This window comes from Myzus persicae, unplaced genomic scaffold (assembly GCF_001856785.1).
Source record: "Myzus persicae strain clone G006 unplaced genomic scaffold, MPER_G0061.0, whole genome shotgun sequence".
NCBI classification, from domain to species: domain Eukaryota; kingdom Metazoa; phylum Arthropoda; class Insecta; order Hemiptera; family Aphididae; genus Myzus; species Myzus persicae.
In genome coordinates, this window is record NW_019101601.1 from 38,135 (window position 1) to 48,734 (window position 10,600).

The 10,600-nt window shown below is 27.5% G+C and overlaps 1 protein-coding gene across 1 annotated transcript; it reads right to left on the bottom strand.

The window, feature by feature from the left end:
• Positions 1 to 326: 326 nt before the first annotated feature.
• Positions 327 to 9,656, bottom strand: LOC111029820. Its single transcript, XM_022309014.1, has 6 exons — positions 9,421 to 9,656; positions 6,754 to 6,835; positions 5,841 to 5,969; positions 5,329 to 5,457; positions 4,807 to 4,935; positions 327 to 594 (listed from the first exon to the last, which is right to left on the bottom strand). The coding sequence occupies exons 1-6, from the start codon at positions 9,515 to 9,517 to the stop codon at positions 396 to 398; spliced, it is 765 nt and encodes a 254-aa protein (XP_022164706.1). The 5' UTR covers positions 9,518 to 9,656; the 3' UTR covers positions 327 to 395.
• Positions 9,657 to 10,600: the final 944 nt, after the last annotated feature.

Genomic DNA, 10,600 nt, shown 5'->3' on the forward strand with positions numbered 1-10,600 from the left:
ATGTCCGTTGTAAGAATGTAAACACTATGTTGAGTTAGTTCTTAATTGACGATTATTCATTTATCTCCAATGAAATGAGTAGGTATTCCACCATCGACAAACTTACTTTTGTCTATTAACTTGTAGGAAAAACACCTGTGACTGTTCCTGATATGAAAGGTTCAAATGTATTTAGGTAAACATAATCTTGAACATACTACTTAATGACAACTTGAATAAATGTAGACTTAAATAATTGTACATTGCTTTATTCAGGAAATGATTTAGTTGACTAAATTAATTGAAAAAAGTACAACAATAGGCTACTTAAAAAAAGAAGAATTTTTATTTAAATTATTTTTATTAAGAATGATAAATTTTCTTACATCCAGAAATATTTATTTTATAAAATTTGATTAATAGTCCTTATTAAATAAAGCCCAGCAAGCAATTTCAGGCAAATCGTAGAATAAGCATATATTACTATTGTACTCCCTTCCTTTATTCCGTTTCCAACTTAAGTTTTTTTTTGTACTGGTGCTGATCTCGTCTGAAGGAATAACTTCGGTCGTTGGTGAGCCCTTACTGGTGCTGAACTCGTTTGAATTTCTATTTCTTTTTGAACAAATGAAAAAAAAAATACTTTTAAGATTAATTATGGAAAAGCCAACGTATTTAACATTTTTTTTCTTAAAATAAATAATAAATATAATATTATTGAGTTATTACGTTATTATTATGTATAGTCCTTATTATTCAACAATATCCCCTTGACTTACGATACTAATTATTTTGACTTCTACATATTTAGCCGCCATCTCTATCACTCATTTGTTATTACTCATGAGTCATGAGTTATTTTAAAGAAGGCTTGGCATTAACGAGTTAAAATGTTAAGTTACTTTTAACTAATTTTTATGATGAAACACTTTTTTTTAACTTAAGAGAACTCTCATGTGTTGTCTCCGTCTTAACAAGATAATGTTGATAATATTCTTGCCTAAAAGTTTGATAATAGATCATTTTACTCTAATATCAAAACTAACAGCAGACTATTGAAACAGGTGAACGAAAATTTGTTATGTCATACGCGTGCAAGACACAGACAACACAGTGGGCACAACGTCCCCTTAACGAGGTAAAACATGTTTCATTATATATAATATGCAATTCCTCATTAGTTATAATAACCGTAATATAATGTATAAGCCCCATAGAAGTATAGTATATTTTATTAAGAAATAGGTAATTATTATTTTTAAATTAAAAAAAAATTATCTTAAATACTATTTATGTATTACCCATTTATTAATAATATGTATTCTAGATACTAGATTGTCACCTGCTGAAATGTTGTACTCATAATTTTTAACAAACTAAAAGAGTTCGATTTTCATTTAAACAGAAATGATTTTTATTTAAATAAATAATAATATTTTATTGGTAATGACCAGGGCTGTGAATTTAATGCATTTGCATGTTTTTTTTGCTACACTTTATAAAAAAATGGATTCGGCCAAAATTTGTTTTGACTTGTTTGTAGTTCAAATAGCAAATTTTACTTTGCATATTTTTGGCATATTTCATGGGTTAGGGCATATAAATGCATGTTTTAATAATTTTTTTGTTTAAATGCTTTTTTTCGTAATATTCAGTTTTATCAAAATTATTCTATTTTTACAGACAGTACTCAACAAAAACAAAGGGTTTCAAATTATGTGTAATATTTCAAAAATATTAAATTGCGAAAAAAATGACGTAGATTTAGATATATACCAGAAGAAAATTAATAAAACAATTATACTAATGAAAAAAATAAAAATAAAAGTTTAATTTTTGTAGTTTTTTTTGTATATTTTAAGAATTTTTAGAGCATATTTTGTCAGATTTTAGTGCATATATGTATGCATATTTAATAGTTTTTAAGTGCATTAAATTCACAGCCCTGGTAATGAAAGTCATTTGCTTGTCAATTGTCATAATATTCTCTTAAACATATAATATTATGACTAGGTGTCACACAACCATGCTCCTGAAATTTTCTGAACGACATGACAGAAGAAGCCAAGCCACTTTATAGTTTATACTTTAGCCTCTAAGTTATAACGATAATTGAACTATTTATATATAAAAACGGCAATGCATGTTATAACATTTTAGATTCTGACTGGAGTGTGAATGTATTGATTTTACAATGACGCATATTTTTTTTCATATTATTTCAAAATATTTTTCTCATTTCGAACTATTTATAGGCATAAAAAATGTTTTTTTTTAAATTTTTTGTCGATTTGCATGTTCATCATTTTGACCAAACTAAAAAATACAAAATAATTTAAAAAAGAGGGATGTCTCTCTGCTGTACTCGGGTGTGTAGAAGGTCGCTATAATGGATGGTATTACATTTGAATTCAATGAAATCAAATCAACAAAAAACAATTCTGAGCGGAGACGGTATGTCAGTTTGTGATATTTTATTATTTTATATTGTTATTACTTATTAATTATTATTAATATGGTAGCCTAAAATTTGAATTAAAATATTATTCTTAAATTATCAGTGATGCTTTAAAAATATTATTTATACCTATGTAAAATTGAACTGTTTTGGAACCGAATTACAACAAAATGATAAACGTTATTCTTTGTGTTAATATGCAATTTTGTAAAAATTTGAACTTAAAATGTCTGTAAAAAATAACTGTATTTATATATTTTTTAGATTTCTTAGTTACGGAAAAAAATGCTTAAGTGGAAACTTATTTTAAATTTTCAATCTTTAGCTATAATAATTGAACATTTTATAAATTTTTAACTACGAAATCATTTTAAATTTTCAACTTGATAAATATATTGTCAAAATTTGAACTATAAATACTTATAAATCGGGCCTCTATATTTTTAATAGTTTTCAATTGATATTGTAACAAGTTATCAAGAGTTTTGGATTACATTTTCATGCTTTTTTACCCCACCAAACAATTATATTGACATAAATAGAAAAAAAATGAAAATTGAAAATGTGCGTCAACAGATTAAAGCGAATCAAAATGTTTTGAACATTTTATAAAATATATAAAGAGGTGAAATAAATATGGTGTTAATTTTAAATGTCTACAGTAATTCGTTTTTGAATTACAAAAAAATAAGAAAATCGTTACAAGAGAAATCGCGTGAATATATAATGTTGTAAAAATATCAACTTCAAACGCTCATAAAAATTTAATTTGACTTTCCGGTAAAAAAATTTTTTTGATAAAGGTAAACAGACGTCTTATTAGGTATCTTGTATTAAACTTTTAAATCTTAGATATATAATTTCTAACTAAATATAATTTGCTAATTTTCGTAATTTTTACGAATTTTGCCTTTTCTAAGTTTAAATGCTCATAGAAATTTTTTATGGATTTACACGCAAATTTTTTTTTAATTTCCACTTACAAAAACTAACGAGGAATCTCGTATTATATTTACAAGCTTTTTGACTGAGAGAAAATTTTTAATCGACATTAGCTAAAAAAACAAATAATAGAAAGACAAAAATGTTATATGCCTAAAAATAGTTTAATACAAGTCAAAATATTTTGAAAAGTTTACGGTGTATTGAAAACGATAACAAAAATATTCAAAGAAAATATCATGTACCTAGAGTCATTTTGTAGTTAACTAAAAACCAAAATTGATTTTTTCGAAAACTGTTTTTGAGTCCTACCAGAAAAGTTGCCGTTGAAGATAATCGAAGCACTTTTACTGCGAGAAACCGTGACGACAGACACAAAAAAAATAATAAATAAATACATTTAAAAACACACATCATTGTAAAATTAATACATTCATCGCTCCGCTCAGAATTTAAAATTGAATATTGAAAATGTCTTTAAATATCTCAAAACGAGCTATGAAAATTATGCTGTTCATAGAGTATACACATAATATTGTACAATAATTTGGATCAATAAATGGTTATCATTTTCTGTATTGTAAATCTACTATTGAATATTTTGCAATACCATATTTTGTTGCCGTGGGATTTAATTAAACCTACATTTTTGAATATCATTGAACAATATTGCAAGAGGAACATTCAACAAGATTTGATGATTTTTATAAGCATGACAAAAAAACAAAACTATTCTAGAATTCATTTCTAGTTGAAATAAATTATTTCAAGAACAATTTTCAAATGTAATTCATTTAACATTAAAAAAACGAGTATCTAAAAAATTATTTTCAGGGAGCAACTATTTTGCTGCATTTTTAAAGTTGTCTTCCAGTACATTACCAAGAAACCGACAATTTTCACAAAAACTTATAGAGGCGTTTGCAATTACATATATATGTGAGCAAACGTTTTCGATTACGAAAAAGAGAAAAAAACACTATTCACACATATGTGATGAACGTTTGTAAGTGGTATTACGAATCTCTACTAAGCTAATATAGAACTATTCACTGATAAGTTGCAGACACAGAATTCTCATTAATTTGTCATTTTACATTTTTCTTAAAAACAATTTTTTTCTGTAATATTTGTATTTTTTATACATATATTTCCATGTAAAACAACTAAATATATTGAATTAATGCAATAATTAGTATTATATCATAGGTATTTTTTTTATTTATGTATAGTTCCACAACTTCTTATAAAAATGACTAGGAATAGCAAAACTATAATATTGAGCACAATTAAATAACCTACACATAACATTAGGGCAGTTACTGGCTTACTGCTAATATTTCTATACATCTGCTTTACTAAAAAAATATAAGTACAATTAAATAATAAAACGATTAGTAGAGAAACGGGTATACTACGAGACTTACATGTTCAATACGCCTTGAGGAGCTTTTGTAGCCATGGAGGCGTCAACATCGTTGCGAGGATTAGAATCTCTTACAAACCTCTCGATAGAACCCTGGACTCCATCTTCTTCTGGAGCACTTCTCCTCAACCTTAACATTATAAAAAATTTAAAACCATGTTCTGTTATCGTTTTATTAATATATTTAACATAGCATTTAACTTGTGGTAATCCAAAAATTGTAGTTCCGTGTTTTAGAATTATTGTTTGAGGTAGAATTTAGTTACAATAGTAAAAAGTTTGATTAAAAACTTGGAAAAGTATTATTTTAAGTTTGTCCTTTCAAGATTTACATGAACTTAATTGTACAAGTTAATATGGGGGACGGGGGTACAACTATTTCGAGCACAATTCAATGACCTAAGCATAACATAGTGCAGTAACTGTTAATATTTCTGTACTCCTAATTTACTACAAAAATATAACTACAGTTAGGTACGTAATAAATCGATAAGTATAGAAACATTTTCACTACAAAACTAACCTTTTCGTATTGCCTTGAGAAGATTCTGTAACCACGTCGATTTTAGAATCGTCGAGGCGATTGAAACCCAACATCCACCAGCCGGTCGAACCCAGGCCTCCATCTCCTCCTGGAGACCTTTTCGTCAACCTTAACATTAATAAAAATTTAATATCGTGTTCTGCAATCGTTTTATTAATATATTTAACATTAAATTTAACTTGTGGTAATCCAAAAATTGTATTACCGTGGTTTAGAATTATTGTTTGAGGTAGAATTTAGTTACAATAGTAAAAAGTTTGATTAAAAACTAGGAAGAGTATTATTTTAAGTATGTCCTTTCAAGATTTACATGAACTTAATTTTACAAGTCAATAGGGATGAAAAAATATTTCGAGCACAATTCTATGACCTGATCATAACATTAGTGCAGTAACTGTTAATATTTCTGTACACCTAATTTACTACAAAAATATAACTACAGTTAAGTAATAAATCGATAAGTATAGAAACATTTTCACTACAAAACTAACCTTTTCGTATTGCCTTGAGAAGATTCTGTAACCACGTCGATTTTAGAATCGTCGAGGCGATTGAAACCCAACATCCACCAGCCGGTCGAACCCAGGCCTCCATCTCCTCCTGGAGACCTTTTCGTCAACCTTAACATTATTAAAAATTTAAAAACATGTTCTGTTATCGTTTTATTAATATATTAAATACAATATTTAACTTGTGGTAATTCAAAAATTTTATTACCGCGGTTTAGAATTATTGTTTGAGGTAGAATTTAGTTAGACTAATTTAAGAAGATTTGATTACAAACTTGAAACATTATTTTAAGTACCTATGTCCTTTCAAATTTTTCATGAATTCAATTTTAAAATTTTAATAAAAAATGTTCTGCATACATTTTTAAAATATTAGAAGAATGATATAAGATAATATTGCCTAAACTATTTTCATTACCAATCCTCAAAGATTTTTGCATGTTATAATAAGTATAAGATAAATGTTTTTCATTGATTTAAAAAGTATTGAATTATTAGTTGAATATTATTTTTGTAGTTGGATTTATTATACGTCTATTTCAAGTCTAATATTTCATAGAAAAATACTACCTAGTAATTTAGCGATAGTAAATGAGGCAAGTACTATAAAAGTACTATAAAAGTATGTATGCACTAAATTTGAATTATATATTTAAAACTATTGTATGTTAAAAATTAAATTACTACTTAATTACTATTAAATAGCTTATAAGTATAATGCGTTTTATTGATATAATAATTATATGTAATATGTACAATTTATTTTTCGGTAACTAAATGTCAAGACGGTGTTCTTGATTCAAACTTTTACGCAATGCCTAGCATTGACGAGTATTAAATAGTATTATAATTATGGTGATACCTAAGTGACAATGCTTAGTTGCTAAAAACTTACTTTCTGCCACTATCTTCAATAATTGACTCAGTGGTTTCTGCCTCGATCTCTGTTTTGTTGATGTTCACAAACTGGGACCCACCTACAAAGAACATACATACTTTGTAACAATACGTCTTGTTAGGTATTTCATCGTTGTTTATTATTTATATTTTGAGCTGTGTTATCATGTAGTAGCACACTTTGTACGGTCATATAGAAAAAAAAGGAATCCGTGGACAGTTTGTACTTGTTTAGAATGTACTAAGTCATATATACATTAAAAAGTCAAATGTCCCTATGGCAAATATTTTCAAGTAATTTTGTATATTATGTTATTGTTTTATTTGTTATTCTTAAAGTGGTATATCCAAACCTATTCTATAAAATACCTATTTGGATTTCCCTTTGTTTTTTCGCTCATAGCGTGTTATTTATGTATTTATTTTGAACGGCCCACTAGCATCAACGACAAAATGCAATAACTACAACGCCATAAAAGGGCTAGGCTGTCCATTGAGACTAACGTCTTGTAAAATAAAATTCATTAATTGTATCGTATATAATGTACTGATTTCAATAAACAATGGTAATACTAATACATAAGTATATACGGAAGTAATACGAAATAAATACCATCGGTATCATCGATACAAACATGAGAAAAAAAAACAAAAAAAGGTGTAGGTAGATTATGTTCTATTGTCAAACTCAAACTGATTGAAAGCACGTGTTCGATCTAAAATGTTGAGCTATTATATTTTATCTTATCTCGTTAAATATATTTCCCGGTTTATTTCTATGGTACAAACTATAAAATGTCCGCGATCAATTATTATCAATTTATTATTACCAAAGAAAGTGCCCACTATTGATTTTCACTCATTTATATTAACTGTACAAAGTATTTACAGTATTCAAGTCAAACAATAAACAGTATTGGAAGTGTCCATTTACCATCTAATGTATATTCTATATGCTCTGTCGCGAGCGAGAAGCTTAGTGTTCACGTTTTTGTTTGAAATTGTGGAAGAGTGTATATTTAATGTATGTCTTTAAATATATTGTGTTAAGATAAAATAAGTGACATTTAAAAAATTTGAACATTAAAGATATTTTAAATCGGAGATATTTTATACTGGAGGTATTTTAAATTGGAGATATTTTCTACTGGGGATATTTTGTATCGGAGATATTTTGTCGGAGATATTTTTGCGGAGATATTTTGACCGGTCACCTATTAGTCTACTTACTTGAAATATGTGTTATTAGATTATTGTGAAAAACTAAAAAAAATAGTATTTTGGTTATTTCTTACAATTTTGGGTGAAAAAAGGCTCATAAACTTAATTTTTGTTATACAAATTTTGCACACCGTTTAGCATCTGAAAACGCAATTACTATAATATATATTATACTATTATAGGTACCATTAAAACAATTTTTATGTTATTTAGTGACAATCGAATTGAACAAGCATTGTCGGGACCGTTTGGCTTAAGTAAAATGTAGGTAATGACAATATTCATATTAATTATTAAGCATCATCGAATTATGTCACTTAATACAATATGTTACATTAATTCCTTATACATACTTACGTGTTAAAAACTAAAATTTCTTATGAATTGCAAAATGCTTATTTTATTTCCAAAGCTGTCAAAATATGAGATGTAGGTATCATGCATACATTAATCATTAGGTATCAGTATTATATTTAGGTATATGTAATTGATAACGAAATCGAAGAGTTAAAAAATAAATCTATAAACATTAGTATATAATCAATATACAATATATAATATATTAGTATACGCTATCAGACATTTTATTAATTATTACTAAAATCAAAAATTAGAACCTTGTAATTAATATTGTATTCCAAACGCATTATATTAAAATTTATGATACAGAAACGGTTATGGTTAAATACCAAATAATGAAATTCAGGTGATAATATAATTAAACAGTAACCAAAATCAATTTTTATGCACCGTTTTTATTTCGTTTTGTTCGTGCCAATGAACTAAACTAGTGTTTCTATAATGATCAAAATCGTTAAAAAGTATTCGAGTATATTTTATAAGATTATTTCTTACTACTATTTCAAATTTTTGAACGAGTATAGGTATACCACTAAAAAATGAGTAATTTAGAGGAAAAATGTCATAAGCTATCTCAAAACAAAGAAATGAAGTGTGATAAATTAATTTAACTTAGAACTCCAACTCTTAGAGTACGTAATTACAACTAATATTTCCTATCATCAAACGGAATTTTAAAAAGCCATCAACTATCCATAATACATTATACAAAACAATATTTTAGAATTAACTACTACAAATAAATATTGAGGATAATTAAAGTAGGTATTATTTTGTATTATAACCATTATTATTAATATTTATTAAAATAATATGTGTAACATTTAACAAAATACATTGTAATAGGTCAAAACTATAATAATTAATAAATTAAAATCGAACAAACTAAAATTCATAAATCAGTGTAAAGTAAAACTTGAAGTAAAGAATAATATTTCTTATAACCCAACAAATATAATATCAAGGTTGGAAAAAAACTTTTCTTAAATATTAACTGTTTAATAAATTAGATGAATAATACTTAAAAGAAATTAAATGAAAAATATATCGAAATGAGAATATGACGTTTAATATAAGTACTTACCGCCTAGCAACTCCTTATTGGGTTGCGAGTTGGCTGTATTTCCGGAAAAAGCGATGATTATGATGATCGATATCATCACTGCTATTGTCGACTTCATGGTTTTGAAGGAAAAATTCAATCCAATAGAAATGACAAAGAAATGTAAGTCAAATAAATGATTATTGGAATAAAATCAAAATATTTGAAAGGACGAGATAAACTGGACAGCAAGACGAGTACACAGGTGAACTGGAAGAAGTCAAAAAACCGAACAACACTAATAATGAGACCCCTCTCGCGAGCTCTTTTATAGGTTGACACGGTGTCGGTGGTGACGGCGGTGGTGGCGACCGTGGTGGTGGCTACGGTGGAGGAGGTGGCGGTGGTGGCGGTGGTGGTGTTGGTAGGGAGGGCGGTAGTAGTGGTTCGAGTCGTCCTATGAACGAATCGGCGGCACCTTTGACAACCAACAATTTAATACAGTGTTCGGCATAATGGATTCCCACATTTCTGAGGTGAATTTAAAAAAAAGTATGCAAGATATAGAAATATTTCATTTTTAACCTTTTTTTAACCTATACATATAATTATTGTTATCTGACAATAATATAATTACTTACCTATTTTTTAATCACTAAAGTTAGTGCTGTGTTATCTGAGAGGTCGTAAAGTGTGAAATTCTCTAAATGCCATGTTTTTCGAGACCTGTTAAGTTACACAGGTGGCAAATTAGTAGTTTTTTACTTAACAATCATTTTTGGGAAGACTATATTATATCAGCTATTGAAAAATGTGCATAATGACAAAAACATATCTTCGAAATTTGCGAGTGCCATGGTTGACGGTAGTAGTTTCAATGTTGATGTTGTAATGCATTAAAGTTTTCGTTGACTTTGTTTATATTATTTTCGAGTATAAATTTCAAATCACAGACACTTTTTCTACGGATGATTACAATATTATTTAGGTGGAATATTTTTTCCGTCAGTGATTTGCTGCAATGCTAAGGAGTTTTACTACATGCCAACGACTACGTTGTGGCTTTGAAATTTAATTTTACATGGAATCGTATTTAGTGGTAGAATATTTTTCTTTCGGTATTGAAAGGAAAATACATAGCCATTAGCTACTATGTAGAGTTATTTTGGCGCGTATTCAACATCCAAAAGTACCTACCGGCTATACTGCCTGCATTCCACGG